The sequence below is a fragment of the Anopheles merus genome, chromosome X (assembly GCF_017562075.2).
Source record: "Anopheles merus strain MAF chromosome X, AmerM5.1, whole genome shotgun sequence".
Classification (NCBI taxonomy): Eukaryota; Metazoa; Arthropoda; class Insecta; order Diptera; family Culicidae; genus Anopheles; species Anopheles merus.
The window spans coordinates 2,850,028-2,869,975 of record NC_054081.1 but is presented as its reverse complement, the minus strand read 5'-3'; the positions used below and the strand labels follow the sequence as shown (position 1 = coordinate 2,869,975).

Below are 19,948 nucleotides of genomic sequence, written 5' to 3'. Positions count from 1 at the left end.
AACAGCAGCAGGCACGGACAGGCACGTGGAAACAAACTCGAATGATTCACTTCAGTGGCGAGAAAACGAAAGGGAAGAAGCAAATGGGGAAGGGTGGGATTGGGAGGAGAGGAGTATAAATTAATGACTCTTGATGATGTTCCTTACACTTCCTGCTCTCACTACTCGTTTGCTCATTTCGCATAGGTATTTCATCTTCAGCTGTCCGGCGCCACTTTTCCCCCGCCTAGCCGTCATTGTACAGAAAACAAAACAAAAATCACAGAGCCTGGTCTGTGTGTTACAGGTGTCGCCTTTTTTTGCACTCCTTTGCTCGAACCTACAAATCTGAGTGTGCGTTCGACACCGCACAATCCGTATTAGCGCTTATTACAAAAACAAATTACACACAACAACATGTAAGCATTAGAAACTCGAACTTGAATTCCAATTTAACATATAACTTAAATGATACACGTGTAGTTGGTACGCGCGGCTGCACTTAATCGCGGATATTACATAAATACTCACAAACTAATTATATATCCTTACTGTGGGTAATTGTTTTACCACCTCTGCCTGCGAACGTATGCGACATTATGGCATAGCAATAAACAAAACAGAAAACTAAGCTGCACTGCATCGTATGAAATGTGATCAAACTAGCCGAAATTGGCGTACCATATTACGCAGCTGTTTTTTGTTTGTTTTTTTTTTTTGCGAACATCCCAAAAGTGAAGCAAAAACAAAAAAGACGGGAAGGATTTTTCCACTTGGACAAGCTACAATTAAACGCAACAAAAATGAACTCTAGCAAAAATGGATTACAATTTAAGAAAAAAACATTAACATACGAAAACAATTCGCTAGCTGCTGTTGCTGCTGCTGCTGCAATTGAACGGCCATTGTAAAATGAGGTAATGCTAAAACTCCTGCGTTGAAACAAAACGGACATAGGAATACACACAGAGTAGTCACTTGGCGGGAGCTGGAGGGGGGATGGGTGCCGCCATACACGCGTCCAGCCGGTACCATAGTCACCCGTCGGGTGCCCGTCAACCCATCGGCGGAGTCGCTGGTCGTTGACATTTGGTGAGGGTTTGAGTGAGGTGGTTGGGAGATGTAGGGGGAGGTGGATGGAGTTGGGCAGAAGAGGGTGTGTAGTGGCCCGGGGTCGGTTGGTTTTGTTACTCCGACGAGAACATTGAAAAATTGTCAAAGCTGATCGGCTTACCTTGCACGGAATCATCGTCCAGATCGTCCTGGCTACTCGACAGTCGCGCTGCCCGGTCGGAGATGTGCGTGTTTTTTTTTATCGGGTTGGTGGTTGGTAGTTTTGGTGGTGTTAAAAGAAAAAGAGAGAGAAAGAGAGAAGAACAAGAGGGATAAAAAAAACGGATGAGAAGGAATTATTAGAATGCAGCAAATGGAGGACACACTCAGTTAAATGCAGCTTGGTTTGAAAAGTGTGACAAATAAAATATCAATCACAGCACAAAACAACACACGGAGTGGAGCAGAACCGGCAGAAGGACAACAAGAATGTGTGTGCGACACGACAGCAGCCATTGGGTGCTTACATCGGTACGTTTTGCCGGCGACGCCGTTGCGATTGTAGAGCAGATTCTCCAGGTGCGCGATGCCGCTGTTGTTGACGATGCCGAACCCGAGCATCGTTTCGATCTGCTTCCACCGGTGCATCCGCTCCTGCAGATCGTTCGTCACGTCGTTGAGCGCGTTGCGCGCCTCGACGATGCTCCGGTCGACGTCGTCGATGCTTTTGCCGTGCGTCGACACGAACGCACCGACCAGGCTGGAGCGCTTCTTGCGCAGCTTCTCGCACGCTTCCCGCGCCTGCTCGAGCTGCTTCTCCGCCATGATGCGCTTGCGGATGTGGTGCTTGTTCTCCAGCTCGTACGTCAGCTGCAGCCAGCTCTGCAGCCCCTGCGGCGGCGTCCAGCAGTGGTCGTGGATCTCCACCTCCGCCCGGTTCAGCTCGGACCGCAGCACCTCGATCTCCTGCTTCAGCTGCTGCAGCTCCAGGTCGGAGCTGGAGGAGGACAGGGTCGGCGCCTCGCGGAGGCGCCGCTCGAGATCCATCTTTTCCTTGCCCACGTTCTCCTGCTCGATCCGGGCCTGTTCCAGCTCCTACGGGAAAAGCAAAAGGTGGAAAGTGCGTTACAAACTGGTGGTGGATTTGCGAGGCGAGAGCGGTGTTCGCCATCCTACCTTCTGCATCTCTTTCAGGGCGACTTCCGCCTTCAGCAAACCCTCCACATCCTTCGCCATGCGGCGGATGTGTATTTTGGCGCTCTTGTTCTGATGATATGCATACCAGCTGCCTATGATGGCCGTCAGAAGGAGCGTGACGAGCAGCAGATCTTTCCACCGGGTTCCAGTTTCTGAGCGGAGAGAGAGAGAGAGAGAGAGAGAGAGAGCATGTTACCTTCTGCGCAGGCTACCACAGACCCATTGCTACATACCACGCGGTGGCCCGAACAGGACGGCATCCATCGCTTTGAGCGCTATCTTCTGCTTGTGGATCGGATCCTTTATCCCGAGCACGTTGCTGACGTAGTGCATGTTGTTCACGGCCAGCCGGGGCAGCACCTTCCCGGTCACCTTGTGCAGCCGGAACAGGTGCACGTACTGGGGCAGCTGGACGCTCTGCGCCAGCCACTCGGTCGTCTGATCCACCGTCCAGTTGTGCACCTCCGATCGGAGCCACGCTTCCCACAGCTCCTTCACCGAGATGTGCATGTCGTCGTTGAAGTGGAACGCCTTGTGGCGCTTCTCGTAGCCCGAATCGTACTTGAGTTCTTCCCTCAGAAACTGCAAAAGCAAGCAAAGCCGCAGCGCAGCCATTAATAGTCACAATTTTGCTGAGCGTGCGGTCATGAGGGGACTTACGTCGTCAGATTCGGAAAGATCGATGTCACCGTTATCATCGTCATCGAGCTGGCGATGCAACGAACGGATCGCTTCCATCCCGAGCTGGTCGTGGTGCGCCAGACAGTCGATGTCGTCGATCGTGCAGACACTGCCGGCATCGCCGGCCATCGCCCCGCTCCCGTACGTGCCTGAAATGAGAAATAGGAAATCTTAGGACTCAAGTCAGTCATATTGTTTCTCTCATTCGGTTTTGCGTGATGGGCACAACTGTTCGTCGGCTGGTCGGCTGGTCGGTCATGGTCATGGCGGCGACTGCAGCATGGCGCGATGTGTGGAGATGGCGTGGCGATCGGGGCAACAGGTAAGGACAACGTAAACAACGCGACAACAGGCATCGCAGCGACAGCCGCCTGAACACACGATCGGGGGCAAGCTGGTCGTCCCGCCCCGTGGGAGGGATGGTGGAGGATGGACCAGTCACAGGCACAAACGGGAACATCAAATTTACGAAGGCAAGCGTCAAACAAAGTAGCTAGGTTTGAGATACTGATGAGATGGGGGTAGAAATATGAGACGTAAAAACAAGCATACACACACACACAAGCACGCGCGTATGGGTTCAAGTGAGATTGGTACGTTATCAGTGACAATTGCTGCGATCAACATATTGGCTAGGAATCGTGTTGGCCATTGGATTTTGTTTAAATGATTACACGATTTTTTTTCTTTTTTTTAAATTGACTAAAGAAAGCTGCTTTTCGAACACGATTCCGGAACCGATTCCGGAGCCGAAACCGGAACCTATTCCGGAGCCGAATCCGGAGTTGACTCCGGAGCCGATTCCAGAGTTGACCGCGGATGCAATTCCGCGATAAAAATCGGCTCCGAAGTCGGAATTAAACTGGGAATCGCAATTTGCTCCGGTAACGTTATCAGGATTGACTCCATAAATTGAATTAGCTCCCGAATGAGAATCAGTCCGGAAATCTCCATGAGAATCGATCGTTTAGAAGTAATTTTGATTCTTTGCGGCAATCAATCCGAAAGCCTATTTTTATGCAGTTGCCCAAACCGACCCTGATTCCGGAGCCAATTCCGAATCCGGAACCGATTCCGAGTCCGGAACTGACTCCGATAACGGAGCCGATTCTGGAAACTGATTCCGGACCCACGGAATCGATTCCAGAAAACTTCGGAGCTAGCCGGAATCGATTTCGGCAAAAACTTCATTTTTCCCAAAACTATTCTACACATACCGCCATACAATCTTACTTCACACAAGTATGAAATATCTCCTTTACACAATTACTACCCTTTCAGCTGCTTCAACAAAAAAAAAAACAACTAATGCCGTTTAAATAGAAACGGTTGGCACAGAAGGAGAGTCGAGCAATAAAAACAAAAAAACGGCATGCTTATTAAAAAAAAGCTGACTACCTTCAATTAATTTCAATTGTTTTTAATTTAGCCTTATCGATCGAAGGCCCTGACCCTCGGGCCGCAGTCCGCCTGTCAATACAACCTATCTTCCGCTTCATGATCTAATTGGTTTGCATTGCGGTCGGTTCATCAAGAAGGACACATTTTGCAAAACTTTGATAAGCGAAAATTCGTGGAGCAAACATTTTATGCTCTATACAGCAACGACAAACAGCCACAATCCCTTGCAGTTTGCGAAACTTGTTGGATGTTGGCTTCATTTGTATAGATGCCCCTCCTCTCTGCTTGAGCAGTGCTCACACGTAGAACTCGCGCGCGAAAACCGGTGTAATGTTAGTTAGCCGTAGCAAAACGTAAAGATGAAACGATCCGCAGCCAGGTGAAACGTTTATAATCCCTTCGCTGCACACACACACACACACACACTTTGTCTCCCAGAGCTAGAGCAACGTGGTCATTCGATACCTGATACCTGGTGCGACACCATGCAACCGTGTGTAGCCGCCCGCGATAAGACAAATCCAGCGGCACTCGCTCTCATAAAATAATGCCATTCTGTTTGGCTGCCATTAGTTTACACCTGGCAAACATTGGCTAATTAAAGTGTCCCAGTGTGCTCATGGGAGGCGGGAGGTTTGTACTACCACACACACGCACACGCACAAATGCACGCCTTCTTGTCCAGATAACCCGCAGCCCAGTAGCTTTGTTGGGCAAATTTATAAGTTTATCCTGCTTTACACCCTGGAAGCTAGAGGCAATGAAACACGAAGGTAAATATTAACGTTTTCTTACGGCGACTGATCTTTTCCCGCTCGCCGTTTGCATTCCGCTCGCCTCCTTCGGAGCAGGGCCGGGAACGCCTGCTTCCCCTTCCCTCGCATCCAGCCGTCCAGCTATTTTCCAACAATTTTGTGTCCCAAACCACCAATTTGTATAAAAAAAAAGCAACGTCGGGGGGCAGCGTGGCAGCGCCCCTAATGAGATAGCCACCATTGCCATCGGCCTAATGGGAGTTCTAGCCGTCTGGCGGGACCCTAATTCAATTCCCTTAATGTGCAAAAATAGATTAATGTCATAAAGCCCGGCAAAACGATTAGTTGCGCGACGGCAGCGGTGGTGGCAGTAGCAAGAGTTCTTTTTGTAATGCTACATACATGCATAACACACACACACACGCAAGCGAACCAAAGCATTGATTTAACAAAAAGCGCATTCTGGGGTTGGGAGGGCAAAGTAGGGCGAAGAAAGGCGTTGGGCGTGGAGGTGAATTGATGAAATGCTTCTTGCTTGCAATCGGCTGGCAGGGGAATCTGGCCTCGTACGAACTATGTACATATTATGCAATCGTTTTTTTCCGATACATTAATTTCATTCGGCGCTAATTAGTACCATTGCAACTATGTTTAACTGTGTGCAGGTAGAAAAATACCAAAAATATGTGCATCTATTGGCAATCCGTTAATAATCGTGCTCGTTTTTTTTTTTGCTGTTTTACGCCCACTCGCTCCTTGTCATAGTTTTAATTTTAATGTGCCTTTTTAATTTGAATCTCGTACCAGCGGTGAGGTTAGATGTTAGCGCAAATCATTGGCAACTTATTGCTGCCAAAACGATACCTCCTTCTTCTCCTCCTCTTCCTCCTCGGCTTGTGCTGGAGGACAACGTGCAACACCCAGCAACACCACAAGCACGCTCTCTCTCTCTCTCTCTCTCTGTTGCTCGTCCGTGTTGCTATCGTTGCGACAGTAATGCAAATAATGAGGTGCTGCATTACAGCAAATTAAGCCTCCATTTAAGACATTTCAAACCTTCCCGTGCTCATTTGAATAGAGCAAACAAAACAACAACAAAAATGCTTCCACTGCTTGTGTTGGCGAATTTTGTCGTTCACCGACGATCGCGTAAGGTTGGCTTGCGAAAAAAAATATAATTTACAAAACACACGCCTTTAAAATATGAATCCTGGGCTGAAAAGAAGGGACGTAAAACATTGAATTATGCAAACAAACAAAAAATTGTTAACAGAGTCGGCCTTTCAACGCCTTCCGTTCTGCCGGCCGGCCGGAGCCCCTCGGCATTTCTTGCTGGATGAATAGCTAGTAAAAGTAGAGAGGAAGCAGCGCGCAATGGCAGGGCAATGGCTGTTTCCGCGACTGTTCTGAAATCAAATACAAAAACACTTGGGAACGATGGGAGGGAAAGGTGGTGGAAGCTAAATGGAGCCCTTCCCCTGTCTGTTAAAAAAAACGTTTAAAACAACAAGAACGAACAACAAAATGACAACAGACAGGTGGGGGGAAATGGGTGATAAAAAAGGCAAAAACCTGTGGGGGTAGTGGGGGACGGAAAGGGCGCACGGGGTCGTTACAGTACCGATACATACCGAATTCGTGATGCACTGCCTGGGACATCGCTTGGCTCAGCACGGTGTAGGAGTTGCGCGTCTCGAGTGGCCGGGGTGGCGCCGAGGTGGCCGCCAGCGAGGAGGGCGGCTGCCGGGACAGGGACCGATCGGGCGACGCGGACGTTGCCGCCGCTGCCGGTGCCGCCTGCTGATGGTAATGGACCGGCTGCTGTGGCGCGGGCCCATCCGGATGCTGGGCGGCACCGGTGGCGGGTGATGGTTGATGGTAGGCGGCGGAGGGCGGCACCGCCGGTTGATGGAGTTTGACTGATTGGGGCTGCTGGTGAGGATGGTGTTGTTGGTGTTGGTGGATGGGTGCCTTCGCCGGGGCTTCCGGGGCGCCCCGCTCCACATCGGCAAGGCCGCCGAGCGGTAGGAGCAGCAGCGAGCAGCAGCAGGCGAAGGCATTAAAGTTCCGCGTGAAGTATCGCATCTCGAGCTGCTGCAACAACAACAAAATGGACAAAATCAATACAATAGTTGTTTTTTTTTTGCCAATGTCTGTGTAGTTTAAATGTCTTTTTTGTGTTTTGCTCAAACTTTTGTATTTTAACTCGATGAAAACTCTCTAACTTGATCCCTGAGCTCAATAATTAGCAACAGTTCGCCAAAACGAATACTACCCTACAGAACCTCTTACCCTTTTCTAGCTTAACACACCATTCCCCCCCCCCCCCCTACCGAACAACACTTTCGACAGCACTTTCGATTCCACTGCAAAGCCGCAGACGACAATGTTCTGACCGATCGGGCGGTGTGATCCCGTGATGCCGTCCGTCCGTCCGTTTGCGCACAACCTTTTCCAGCAGTGTTATTGGCGCGCCGCTTGGCTAGCGTTTCCCCCTGGCACTGTGTTCTGCACTTGTTCACTTGATTCTTCTTCTCACTCTCTCTCTCTCTCTTACTCTGTCTCTCTCTCTCTCTCTCTACACCCTTAATTGCCCTACACACGTTCGAGGGCCGCGTGTCGAGGGCACTATTCTCTACTCACATGTCGGTGTGTAGCGCAGATTATGATGTAGCATTAGAGATTCCTCTCCATCAGAGCTAACCGATCACAGCTGGCTGGTGGTGGTGGTGGTGGTGGTGGCGGTGGCGGGCAGCTGATGCGAACGGGCGCAAGTGCAAGTGCACAGCGGGAGGCTCTCGCGGGGCTCGCAAGCAATACGCATCGAGCAAACGGTGCGCACAGTGAAGGTCGCCGATCGCTTGTGACTCGGTGACACGGGGTTCCGACGAAGGCGAGGGGTGGGCGGGGGGGGGGGGGGGGGGGGGGGACAGATAAGTTGTAGATCGAGTGTATGCGCACGTCTCTGTGTGTGTCTGTGTCAGTGCACTTTACAGCCAGCTGCAAGGGTCCCCCGAAACAAGCTCGCGCAACCTTCCAGAGCGCTGCTACCTAAAAACGGGCTGCTACTGCCACTTCCTACAACGTTCCGCGTTGGTGTGTGTGTGTGTATATTGTTTCCACACGCTTATTGTATGACAAATTCGGTACTGTCTGAGACGTTCGACGACGTGTCCCTCTTTTTTTTACTTTTCCTGCGCACGATCGTCTTCCAACTGTTCGGGGCGCGAAGATGTCGATGATGGTGGTGGTGGTGGTGGGCGTACTACAGCGACTTCACTACGCAAAACTGCACACGAATGAGTGTGTATGTATGTGTATGCAGGAGAGAGAGAGAGATGGGAAGAGATAAAATGTTAAAATAATGATCAAATTTGGCAAAAACGTTCGAGAAAAAACCACACCACCGTGAGAGCGGACGGCGAAGGAGGACAACCTCTTCCGATAGAGGGATCACGGCACACTGCGTGCGCGCGCGTGTGTGTGTGTGTGTATGAGTGGGAAGCACTGTTGTGCCGTGTTGTGATTGCACCTTTTTTGCAATATCAGATCACACACATTCAGCACAGAACCAACACAACAATTGAAACAACAACGAAAAAAAAAAACCCTCCCAGAACCAGGGCAACCGCCTGCCGGGAGGGGGGATTGATACGACGACCGGGAGGGTGGCGAAAAGAAAAACGCGAACGAAAGAAAACTCGATAGACACACACGCAAACGCACCGATGATACTGGGCAGCCGAAAAATGTTGCGCGAATTGATTACTCACGACTTTACCCGTCTTCCGCTCTTCTTTTCTATTTCGCACATACACACACACACATACACATATATAGAAACTCTCCTTCTCTTTCTTTCGTTTGCAATGTTTTTTTTTTTTTTTGCTTGCTGCTGCCTCTATTTGGCGATGGTGGTCGTGTTGTTGTTGCTGCTGCTGCTTCTGCTGCCTCTATTGCTCGAGCGAACTGTCAAAACTGTCAAACGCGACACACATAAATACACACAGACACACACACACAACACACAATCACGGAATAGATGAATGGCTGACGAAGTTGGGGCTTGGGAAGTACGGAACGCGCGCGTTCTAAAATGGTCTGCAAAAACAAGGCAAAAGCAACATCAAAACCAAACCACCTTCACAACGCCACCGCAGCGAACGGAATGGAAAACAAAGCGCCTACTTCTCGTGCTTTCTCTCTCTCGCGCGCGCGCGCTCACTCTGTGTCGGATGATAAATAGCAAAGGCTGACGCGTGTTGTCATCGGACACAATAGCGCACACACAACGACACATACGGACACGTACCGTAGTGAGGGGAAGCACCGTGGAACTGGATCGTACAACACAACACACACGTTCTAATGTTCGTTTTCGCTCGTTCGCCGCTTGCTTTGATCGTCGCACAGCACAAACCCATACACTCACACACCTGTGCTGCTCTCCCTGTTTGCGGCTGGATGGATCGTCGCTTCCCTTCCGGCCAGCCAGCGTTGATACGTTTGTTGTGTAGAGGCGCTGTGCCGTTCTATCCAAGCAACTCGCACTCAGGTACACACGCATATACACACTGCCATACATCACCTTCGCGGACTATTAGGTACAAACACACACGCTCTCGCACCTGCTAGATTTTTTTTTCTGTTGCAATGATAATGATAGACAAAGCGAGCGAGGGCAAAAACTGGACGCAAAGGAGCTAGACGGGATGTTTCCCAATGTTCCGCGACGGTTTAGCACCACTGTCTGACGGCAAATTGTAGACCCACGATAAAAATACACAACTACACACACACACACACTGACACTTCGCAAACGCCGATGGACAAACGGGTGAAAAATGAACGACAATTTTCCCACAGCGCGCACTACCTGTCCTCTTTCCTTCCCTCACACCCCGTGGTAAGAAGAAAAAAAAAACACGCTCCACTCACCTGAAGTATGTCGTCCCTACTGCCCTTGCACAGGACTGTTTCGTTCTCGCTCTTCTGCACTGCTCTGCCGCGGGTTGCGCCGTTACTAAAGTGAAGCGGAGATGGCGCGCGGGCTCCGAACCCGGAACCGAAAACACGCAAATGGTTCTGCCTGCGTGTCGGAGGACGGTGGCGAAAACAAAACAAAACCGCATCCGCCTGGGGGCACCGAAATTTTCGACCCACACACGCGCGCGGGTGCTTTTGATTGCGTGTGTGTGTGTGTGTGTGCGTGTACGTGTGGCTGGCTTGTGCACGGTGCAAACGGGAAATTGTATGCCAAGGTGGGGTGGAATATATGGATTCAAGGTTATGCAAGTGGTCTTCTGCCCCGTGCTGGCTGTGTGGCGTGGAAGGAAAAAGAAAAGAGAAAGAAAATAGCAATCGCAACAGAGAAAGAGAAATAGAGAAGCCCAGAGTTCGAGACAGAACAAGCAAATACACACACACACACACACACACACACATTCACGCAAACAATTGCGACTAGGCTTTTCCGACAGATTCTGACAGCTCGGAACGATCAGCTGTCACGTTCCCCTTGGCGGGCAGGGGTGGCAAACCATTTGTAGTTTTAATATTGTGATGCTAGAAAACATTTTTTTCACCAATTGGAAATGATAGTTAATACGTCTTGTGATGGGCATACTTATTCTACAGCAAGCAGTTAAAGATGAGCCTTTAAAGAATATTCTTTATAATACGATAAATCAGCAACAAATATTCCGGTTGGCATTTTGCGATGATACGTTACAAATATGTTTAAACCATTATCTCTCCAACGCCAGGATACATATAATTGAAAACCACCAACCGAGCTAAGTTCACTCTATGCGTTTTCTTTTTATTTCATTTGTTTACCCTTAACAAAGCCTGATGCTACTACGTGGGGGTCACCTTAATAACTTAGCGCACCTATAACGTAATAATAAATCATCGTAAAAAGAAAACTGTCCAGCCCAGTCCACACAGTTTGCTGCAACACGGCTTTTTCGCAAGGAAGGGCCCTGTCCGGCGCCCGCCAGCGTTCAGTTCATCGTACTCACTACCGGGTAGATCTCGGCCGTCAGCCCAACCACTAAAGCCAACTTTGGTGAAACCATCGTTTTCGGCGCTACCTTTACCGTATCATCATCGGGCATAATCTGCAAAATTGGGAAAGGATATTAAGGCACGGACGGGGTTTGGGGCGAATGCCAGTGATGATGGGGGAAAAGCGTCACGATAGTGAAGAAGGTACCTTATCAACTACATGCTTGGACACCAATCCATCTGCGCCGACGTGCAACACCGAAAATCCGTCGTACCAGCTGGAAGAGGAAACAAAAAACAGAAAGGGTTACAAATCAAGCCTTCAACATGCCGCCAGTAACGCGTTTGAGCCGAGGATTTCTCCGGTAGAATTTAATAATCTTGTTTCCGTTCAATCGAGTAATAAATTCCGTTCGTCCGTAGTGTGCTCGTTTTTATGTTAATTGTAATTTAATTGTACATTCATTAGAAATCGTTCAACTAGATCGAGAGGGGTCTACTGTCGATCGATGAGTTAAATAAATAGAAACATAAATATAAACATAACCATAACAAAATATTGAAACATCCTATTTACAAGACATATGACTCTAGACAGTCAAAGTCTATAAAAAAGAGAATAAGCCTCTGGATATGCTGTTTCAAATAAGTGTTTCAAATAGAAGTCAAATAGAAGAAGAAGAAGAAACATAAACATAAATTTCAATCGTTGCTGGCTCTCAGACACGATGTATGGGTATCAGGGCTGCAAGATCTCACAAGGTGCTAAGAAAATCGAGGAAAAATCACTATAACATATTCTTTTTTTAAGCAAACTCCAAATATGGTAGTTGAACGTCGCAAAGGAAATTATTAAAATCAATAAGTGCAATACTACAAAGCAAAGCGCGCATGTCTCGTCCCTGGATGATGCAATTTGCCGATTGAATTAATGAATCTCGGTAATGCAATACGTATCGTACGCCTTTAAGCGACAATATTTTGAAATACTAATTTAATATTAATTTTTATGTTATGTTATTAATAAGATCATGCACATAAGATAAAAGAGGCCAATTTTAGTTTGTATATTTGTTGTATAACACTACAACAACAATTAAAATAGAAAATATTAGCATTAGAAGAGGAAAAAATGTGTAAATCCATTTCAAATTCTAAATCAGAACTGTTTTTGCACGTTTGAATTGTGATTTCCATGCGAAACTTTTTCAACTATTGCCAAAGCCTTTGGATGCATTGCTTGATAATAATTTTACCCAACTTAACAGCATAAATTGTGCCCGTTTGCGCGTGTAAAGAAAATCAATCTTCCATGCAAAATGCTGGACCAACACAGTTAAGCAGCTACATAGAGACGGTGAGCAAAACGAAGCACACTGGTACTTACGCTTCCTGCCCGTCGAAAATTTCCTTCAGCTTCCACAGCTTGTACTTCCAAAACTGCAGCATCACGCGCAGCGCACTGATGCCCCGGATGCGCCACCGCACCTTCACCGTATTATCTTCCGGATGTTTGGTGATTTTCAGCACCTCGAACGTAACGTACGCAAACTTCAGATGGCCCACGGTGCGCAACAGTGCGATTTGCTTCACGTAATGATACAGCCCTCTGGAGAAAAAATGGGGTCGAAAAGGATAAATATTTCGTATCGCCGTCGGTACCGGGCGAGCTAGCGCCCGCTTTTACGTACTCTGTCCTGGTGCCGCGGATGTTGTTTTCAAAGATAAGGTTCGGGCTGTAGATGGAGTAGTCGAGCGGTTGCACGAACAGCTTGGGCAGCGTCTGCGACAGCACGTGGTACACCCGGTGCAGCTGTTCCTCCGTCGGCTGATCGGCTTTCGGCGGATTTCCCTGCAAAATGTTGGGAGTTGTAGTTGACGGGGGTTACGGTTTAAACAACAAAAGCAACACTGCAAATTTTCAATCGATCTTACCGCTGGCGATGCAGTGCCTTCGCTGCAATACCGAACCTCGATCCGTTCGTCCCGCTCACCGTACAATATCGACGGGTGGTGGTGATGATGGTGGTCGTGGTGTGGGTGGCAATCCTTTTGCTCGCGTAATGCTTTCCTGTGGTTCCGGCTCGCCTCAAATGCATCGATCGCAAATGCGTACGCTGGCTGTGTACCAGCCGGTGCTAAGCATCGGTGCTGCCCGGGAGAAAAGCAAGCGAACAATACAATCATATATTATGCAATCTACAGCTGACAGACCGACAGGACAGTCGGATCCCTCCCCCTGCGTGCAGTAGAATGCAGTCTTTGTGTGCATTAGGATAAGGACGTCGCATACACGTGTGTATGTGTGTGTATATGTCTCCACTTACATTAGCGGCAGCGGCGGTCGCGCCGGCTACGCGGGCCCGGTGCAGCTCCTCGCACCGCTTCGCACTACGGGCTGTGAAAATTCCGCCCATCAGCGGGCGGCCCTTCCGCGCCAAGTTCCGCAGACAGTTGGCCATGGTGTTTTCGCACGTCGCGGCTTTATGAGCGCCCCCTCCCGGATCGAACGATTTTTCCCCCGGAGCTTTTACTTTTCCTCACACACTGATCGAGTTCTCGCACAGTTCGCGACAGCAGACACGCACACGCTGGGAAACGCTGCTGCTATCCGCATGCCCTCCCGTTTTTATTCTTCGAAGCAATGTTTTTTCCTGCTGCCCCTTTCCGTTCGAGACCGAAAGCTATTACATTGTCCGAGACAGGCGCACACACACCGGAAAAATCGGAGAGTACGAGCGAGCGAAAACACACGCGGTTGTGTAATGGAAGGGTATGTGGTGCTGGATTGGGTGAGGGAGGGTGCGGGCGACGGTCGACATTTCGCCGCTGTCACACCGTGCGCCTCTTGACGGGTGTTTGTTTACGTTTCGGTTGGTTCGGGTGCCCGGCGAGCAAAGCAGGGAGCATTTCTGAACCGGTTTGATAAGTCAACCGTAGCGGCCTGTTCAAACCGGGCTAGTTCGGCAAAAACTGGTGATTGTCAAAAAAGTTTTTCCTGCCGCTCAGAAGAGACAAAAGTCAAAGAATGATGTTTTCAAGTTGTTTTATATTCAACAACGAATTTATGTAAGATATAAGAATATTAAAAAGGCTAATGAGGCAAAAATGCGGCCTTTGTACGAACCGTCTAAGCGTAAACTTTAACAAAAACATGAGTTGGGCCACACAATCGACTGCCTTATGAAAACTAAAAACTTATTAAGTAAAGAAAATCAATAAAATAAATATTAAATGTAAAGGGTGACAGAATAATTCTCCTGCCTTATTACACGTACGAGAGGTATTTACGTGCCAAAGTCTAAGTTTGACAGATAAATGCGTATCGAGAACTCTAACTCATGCGGAGGAAACTCTAACTCCGTCTAATAAGGCCTTAACATGCTCTAAGTCTTTTCTTCTTCTTATTATTATTTGGCACAACAACCGTTGTCGGTCCCCAAGCGCCACAGATTAAGCTTAAACGACTGGAAAATTTAATATCCATATAAAAAAATGAAAGCTCCACAGCTTCATTGGTTTGATCAATAGATGGCGTATTACAACTCATCATTATATTGCTATCCTGTTCTTGCAATGTGTTTCGACAAGTTTCATCTTATCATGACCTATATAGCCTTATAACTTTCTGAGCAAAAATCTATGTGAATGGTCGTGTGGTCAGATACGTGGGTATCAACACCAACGACCATAACTCAATTCTCACTTGCTTCAGTACTGGTGGTTTCCGTTGGAGTTTAGTAATTAAACAATTGTATCGCCGTTCTAGTTCTAGCGATGCATAACTTCAATGCGAAACCATACAACAGTACAGAGGAAATGAGAAAGCTCTCCTCCAAGCGATGAAGCTCAACTGGTTGGGGTATCCCACCAACAGAGAGCGCCACCAGCTTTTTTGCTATTTTTAGAATGAAAGAGTCGTTTGCCGTCTGCTAAACGAAGTCTTTCTATATTCCGTTTAGGTAGAGAACTTGAGTCGTTTAGAAGCCGTTTAGTGGTCGTTTAGTGGATTTGTGGCACTTGGGAAAGCAGCATTGGCTGATTACCGTTGACTATGTTGTCTATGTTTATCGTGTCATTTGACACTCCGAGAGAGGGTGCGCCACGATGAGCGGTGGCACTCCTATTGTATCTGAAATTTGAACGAGTGTACCAAAGCGTTCGAACTTAGCGAACTGTCTATGAGTTCTTTTCAAACAGGACGAATTATGCAGAGTTCGAAGTTCGACGAACAATTCATTTTCAAATTTGTGAATGAAAATCTGGCAGTTCCCAGGGTTCACGCGCGCCGAAGGTGTGAACGAGGTTCGAACTTTGACGGTTTGTATTTGACGCATATGCGTGTCGCTTTAACCTAAAAAAGCCGTTTCGTTCGTTTAGACGCCCACGTGAAAACTTCCAAAAAAAACAGCGCTGATATAAAATGATTCGGCTACTGTTTTTAACCCCCACTGTTACTGTTTAGCCGGTGGTAGCCGGTCTCATGGTACAGTCGTCAACTCGTACGACTTAACAACATGCCCGTCATGGGTTCAAGCCCCAAATAGACCGTGCCGCCATACGTAGGACTGACTATCCTGCTATGGGGGGAAATCAATAAGTCACTGAAAGCCAACCCCACAAGTGTGTTGCCAGGCCTTGACCGGCATCGGTTGTTGAGCCAAAGAAGAAGAAGAAGTTACTGTTTACTGTTTTAAACATGTTTTAACCCCCTTTCGACGAACTGACTTGCAAACTGCCATCCGGCGAGAGGATTGCGTCGCTGCGACGTCCACTTTTGCTCGACGGGAGGCGCAAAGCAAAACAAAACATTCATTCTGACGTTCCATTTAGCCCGTTTTCACCTTGTACAGCGGATCGAACCATTCGAAGAGTACCGTCTAGGATGTGCTGAAAAAAAGTTGAAGTCAACGGAGAAATACTCACCAATCAAAACAATTTGCTAGCAAACGGGACACATTCTCGGGAAGCATTTCCTGCAGAAAAGTGGCGAGTGTGCATGTGGTGTGCGCTTTCAACTTCTGTACGGTGCTGCTATAGCGAGAAAGGGACGGACAGATAGCGAGTGAGCCAGTTTGTACACTTCACATCCAACATGGCCGTCATTCAAGCGCTATAAACATACACACACAGCTCAAGCCCTCTCGCAACAAGTCACAGGAACAATTGCGCTTTCCCTTCGAAACGGTGGAAATCGAATAACATTTTCCCACTGCCGTACGACTGCCTTAAAGTTGATGGTGCAAGGAATCCGCGTCTAATCCCGGTAGCGATTGTAACCCGTGTGTTTGTGTGCATCCTATGAGGAACTTTCGAACTGCCCGCGAGTACCAGCAATCACTTTAATGGCTTTTCCATCCACCGCAAACCAGGGTAAGGGCGCGTTTGTTTTGCTGCCACACAACGAGAAGGTTCGCTCGGCGTACTATCTCACCCAGCCGCTCTTTCGCTACTTTGCTTCCAGACGTGACGAAAAAAATTCTGGAAGACATCCAGATGAAAAAGCAGCTCCTGCAGAAAGGAGTCAACTCGCATTCGCCCGGCTTCGGTAACCTGTACAACTCGTCACTCGGCTTCGGCAGCCTCTACACGCCCTCGCCCCTGTTTCAGCTACCAAAAGTAGGGCCTGGATGGAGGGATCCTTCCCAGACGATGACAACCCGTGTCTGACGTTCTTCTTTCTCCTTCCCAGCATACACCTGCCACTGCCACCGGCCAGCCGAACGACAGCAACCAGAGCATCTCGAAGGGCGTGTGGAGCCAGGCGATCAACCAGTCGTTTGGCTTTTTCGTCCCGCAGGACTCGCTGTTCGGGAACAACATCCTGCCGGTGCTGCCACGGTACGACAATCCGTCGATCCATTACGCTAGCACGCCGAAATTTTGAGGGTAAACCCACCGTCCAGCATCCAATCACAAACCCACTCACACATACACACAGACACAACCAGTCGGCCATCAGGGTGTACGATGGCGTGCATTAAGCTGAAGCAGCTCGAGCAGTTCCTGCAGACGGTGGACGACTTTAGCGAGCCGAAGGTGCGGCTCGAGCAGTACACCACGCCGTCGCACATCGCTAGCCAGGCGCTGTACGCGATACAAACCCGCCACGGCGACCTGGACGGCCGAACGGTGCTCGATCTGGGCTGCGGACCGGGGATGCTATCGATCGGGGCCGCCCTGCTCGGTGCCGACCTGGTCGTTGGGGTGGAAATCGATCCGGACGCTATCGAGGTATGAGTTTATTCGGATTTGTGTGTGTGTGTGTGTGTGCGTTACATCTAATGGCTGTTTCCTTGGGCAGGTCTTCCGGAGCAACTGCGACGAGTTCGAGCTGGAAAACGTGCAGTGTGTGCAGGCGGACGTGCTACGGCTGCCGGAGATCTTTGCCGACCGGCAGCGGCCATTCGATACGGTGCTGCTGAATCCACCATTTGGGACGAAGCAGAACAGTGGCGCCGACATGGCCTTTCTCAAGGTCGCCATCACGCTGGCCCGCGGTGCCGTCTATTCGCTGCATAAGTCCGCCACCAGGTAACGGTTTTGTCGTGTAGCACAATTACCACCCGGACCGTTTGAAATAATGGTTTACTTCGCTTCGGTCCACAGGGAGCACGTCAAAAAGAAGGCACTGGAGTGGAAGGTGCGCCCGAGCCTGATTGCCGAGCTGCGGTACAATCTACCCCAGACGTACAAATTTCACAAACGCACGAGCGTGGACGTGGCCGTTGATCTGTGGCGGTTTGAGTGCGGCGATGCGGCCTAACAAGGCCGCCAACGGTTGAACGGTATTAGCAGGATTTGAGAGATTGTTATCTAAGTTTGTAAAAGACAGCTAAAAGACGGGTCGGTGTAAAAATTGCAGGGTGCAACAACAAAACTAGTGTGAAAACACACATTTGCTAGATAATTTCGAGAATGTTGTAGAGAATTGCGCACCACGGGGGCACAGGGTGGTGGAGTGGTCACACAGGTCACACGGGGGAAGGGGGGGGGGGGGGGGGGAGTTGGACTTTTGCGACAATTAATAGCGATTCAAGTAGTAGTATGTAAACAATTAAATCTCGGCCTCCTCGGGCCTTTTACTCAGAACGTACCCTATAAATAGAGCGCGCTCTATGTTGCGACGATTAATCCCTTTTCGTCTTAGACAACGCTGAAAAGAAGACCATGGTAGCTTGAAAGATTAAACCTCAATGAAAACCTTTCTGCACTAACACTAACTCAGCAAAGCAATGGAACTTTTACAAATCATGTTATAGTTTTGTAAAGTCGTTAGGCCATGAGAAAGACGTTTCAATAATGATAGTCAAATTGCAGCGATATTAACAGCAAGTTTTGACGTACGATGCGTAATAAATTGCGCTGCGTGTACATAAGGACGAGACGGCAAAGGAGAGCAGCAGCAGCAGCACACGCTTGCAAGAGATCAAACTTGTTTGGTTTAAGATGCGTTTTTTTGTTTGTTTCTGCTTGATTTATGTACGCAATTGTGCCTGGATTTCAAGAAAGGTTCTTATCCGTTTGTACAAATAACGATTGCCGGCGGCTTACGGCTGTAGAACGACGCGCAGGGCCCGTCAGGTGGTCACTGTAAGGAGATGTAGCGTTGCTCGGACAGGTTGTTGTTCATAATAAGAGTTCAGGGAGAATAAAAATCAATTTCACAGCCGTTGATAGAGCATGTGCGTGTTAATTCTGTCTCGTTGAAAGTAGCACTTTATTTCGTCTGCAAATTAAATCCGGAGCCCTATTCAGATCTTCTCTTCGATTTAACTGATATTATATCTATTTACAGGTTTTTCCAGGAGTTCTCATGGACACTTTATTGACTCTTTCTTACGTGAAATGAACTTAATTGAATGGGAATTGGACTCTATAGCACCCTTGTCCCAGGGTCCAATATGATGTTCACTTCACATAAGAAAGGGTCAAGGAAGTGTCCCACAACTATGAGCGCACCTGGAAAACCCTGTCTGCAAATCAGAGTAGTTTCAGAATTGTTTAAAAACTATGTATTCGTTTTTGCTTACTTCTTTGCCCATTATTCCTAACATCAGGAAGAAAGCTGTTGCAAATAGTAGATGAATAGCATTGAGGACGTTTTTTTGAAATAAAATTTCTTTCCAGCATTAATCATTTTATTGTGTTATGAAAATTGGACCACAGGAAACCGTACGAAATCAATGTTTCTAGGCAGAGTTTTATCAACAGTTTTTATTCAAATAAAACAGCTGCATCTGTTTACATTAGCGTTGGGGAAGAGCGTTTTACCCCTTTTTTTTAATGTACGGCCCGTCCCGTCTGGACGTGAAACATTCGAAATTGAAGCACAATATAAGATAAAAAATAAACACACATAAAGCGATAATTAAACTTAGCCCATTGAACGCCATGTAGCCCAATTGTTTGATGATAGTAATATTTTACGTATAATTTGGTTATGAAAAGCACTAAAGTTGTGCCGATTATAATGGTTATCTGTGCTATAACTATAACAAAAAAAAAAAACTCTCTTCGGGGGAAACATTATATAGTGTGTGCAAAAAAAAAAAGGAAAACGGTTTCTACAACGATCGCGGGAAACTCGGTGGAATTAAGCAAGACAGTCCGGCATGTCCTAGCTGAGAGCAAAGAAGCGATGAAAATCGAAAAGGAAATAGTAGTTAACCCGTTGCTGTTAACGCCACGCCAACAAAGAAAATGGGGAAAGATTTTTCTTGGTTTTGTTTATTGTTTGAAGAAAATATCTTCGCCGTGAAACAACGCTGTGAAGACACGCGCACAACTGTATACGACGCGACACGGCGGTACAGACACACCGCTTAGGTTTAGCTTACTAGTAACACATCGTGTACACAACATACTACCCG

The 19,948-nt window shown here is 48.0% G+C and overlaps 4 protein-coding genes across 5 annotated transcripts; 2 read left to right on the top strand and 2 right to left on the bottom strand.

Moving 5' to 3' along the window:
* Positions 1 to 583: 583 nt before the first annotated feature.
* Positions 584 to 10,557, bottom strand: LOC121599327 (stromal interaction molecule homolog). 2 transcript variants are annotated; one of them, XM_041927061.1, is made up of 7 exons: positions 10,005 to 10,557; positions 6,698 to 7,160; positions 2,890 to 3,080; positions 2,463 to 2,811; positions 2,209 to 2,381; positions 1,560 to 2,127; positions 584 to 1,261 (listed from the first exon to the last, which is right to left on the bottom strand). In XM_041927061.1, exons 1-7 carry the CDS (start codon positions 10,509 to 10,511, stop codon positions 1,167 to 1,169), a joined length of 2,346 nt encoding a protein of 781 aa, XP_041782995.1. In that variant the 5' UTR covers positions 10,512 to 10,557; the 3' UTR covers positions 584 to 1,166. The 2 variants fall into 2 exon arrangements, with proteins under 2 accessions (XP_041782995.1, XP_041782998.1); XM_041927064.1 differs by having other exon boundaries at positions 2,890 to 3,059.
* Positions 10,558 to 10,862: 305 nt separating this feature from the next.
* On the bottom strand, positions 10,863 to 13,880 carry LOC121599347 (uncharacterized protein C6orf136 homolog). The gene is made up of 6 exons (XM_041927087.1): positions 13,403 to 13,880; positions 13,011 to 13,226; positions 12,767 to 12,927; positions 12,463 to 12,684; positions 11,284 to 11,353; positions 10,863 to 11,188 (listed from the first exon to the last, which is right to left on the bottom strand). The coding sequence occupies exons 1-6, from the start codon at positions 13,535 to 13,537 to the stop codon at positions 11,072 to 11,074; spliced, it is 921 nt and encodes a 306-aa protein (XP_041783021.1). The 5' UTR covers positions 13,538 to 13,880; the 3' UTR covers positions 10,863 to 11,071.
* Positions 13,881 to 15,896: 2,016 nt separating this feature from the next.
* Positions 15,897 to 16,962, top strand: LOC121597112 (SOSS complex subunit C homolog B). The gene is made up of 3 exons (XM_041922689.1): positions 15,897 to 16,448; positions 16,540 to 16,694; positions 16,768 to 16,962. The coding sequence occupies exons 1-3, from the start codon at positions 16,421 to 16,423 to the stop codon at positions 16,960 to 16,962; spliced, it is 378 nt and encodes a 125-aa protein (XP_041778623.1). The 5' UTR covers positions 15,897 to 16,420.
* An 83-nt stretch (positions 16,963 to 17,045) lies between these two features.
* LOC121597050 (rRNA N6-adenosine-methyltransferase METTL5) lies at positions 17,046 to 18,771 on the top strand. The gene is made up of 3 exons (XM_041922564.1): positions 17,046 to 17,309; positions 17,380 to 17,609; positions 17,685 to 18,771. The coding sequence occupies exons 1-3, from the start codon at positions 17,046 to 17,048 to the stop codon at positions 17,839 to 17,841; spliced, it is 651 nt and encodes a 216-aa protein (XP_041778498.1). The 3' UTR covers positions 17,842 to 18,771.
* The last annotated feature ends 1,177 nt before the right edge of the window (positions 18,772 to 19,948 follow it).

What these genes read in the sequence shown, in the direction of transcription:
- LOC121599327 (XM_041927061.1), bottom strand. Translation starts at nt 10,511, where the DNA reads ATGTGTGTGTGTGTGTGTGTGTGTGTGTATTTGCTTGTTCTGTCTCGA. An exon ending in CCTGTTCGGGCCACCGCGTG is followed by an intron (nt 2,382 to 2,462) that starts GTATGTAGCAAT and finishes CTCTCCGCTCAG; the next exon opens with AAACTGGAACCCGGTGGAAA. An exon ending in CCCTGAAAGAGATGCAGAAG is followed by an intron (nt 2,128 to 2,208) that starts GTAGGATGGCGA and finishes CTTTTCCCGTAG; the next exon opens with GAGCTGGAACAGGCCCGGAT.
- LOC121599347 (XM_041927087.1), bottom strand. Translation starts at nt 13,537, where the DNA reads ATGGCCAACTGTCTGCGGAACTTGGCGCGGAAGGGCCGCCCGCTGATG. An exon ending in CGACCGCCGCTGCCGCTAAT is followed by an intron (nt 13,227 to 13,402) that starts GTAAGTGGAGAC and finishes TCTCCCGGGCAG; the next exon opens with CACCGATGCTTAGCACCGGC. An exon ending in AAGGCACTGCATCGCCAGCG is followed by an intron (nt 12,928 to 13,010) that starts GTAAGATCGATT and finishes AACATTTTGCAG; the next exon opens with GGAAATCCGCCGAAAGCCGA.
- LOC121597112 (XM_041922689.1), top strand. Translation starts at nt 16,421, where the DNA reads ATGGCTTTTCCATCCACCGCAAACCAGG. An exon ending in TCCATCCACCGCAAACCAGG is followed by an intron (nt 16,449 to 16,539) that starts GTAAGGGCGCGT and finishes CTTTGCTTCCAG; the next exon opens with ACGTGACGAAAAAAATTCTG. An exon ending in CCCTGTTTCAGCTACCAAAA is followed by an intron (nt 16,695 to 16,767) that starts GTAGGGCCTGGA and finishes TCTCCTTCCCAG; the next exon opens with CATACACCTGCCACTGCCAC.
- LOC121597050 (XM_041922564.1), top strand. Translation starts at nt 17,046, where the DNA reads ATGGCGTGCATTAAGCTGAAGCAGCTCGAGCAGTTCCTGCAGACGGTG. An exon ending in TCGATCCGGACGCTATCGAG is followed by an intron (nt 17,310 to 17,379) that starts GTATGAGTTTAT and finishes TTCCTTGGGCAG; the next exon opens with GTCTTCCGGAGCAACTGCGA. An exon ending in CTGCATAAGTCCGCCACCAG is followed by an intron (nt 17,610 to 17,684) that starts GTAACGGTTTTG and finishes TTCGGTCCACAG; the next exon opens with GGAGCACGTCAAAAAGAAGG.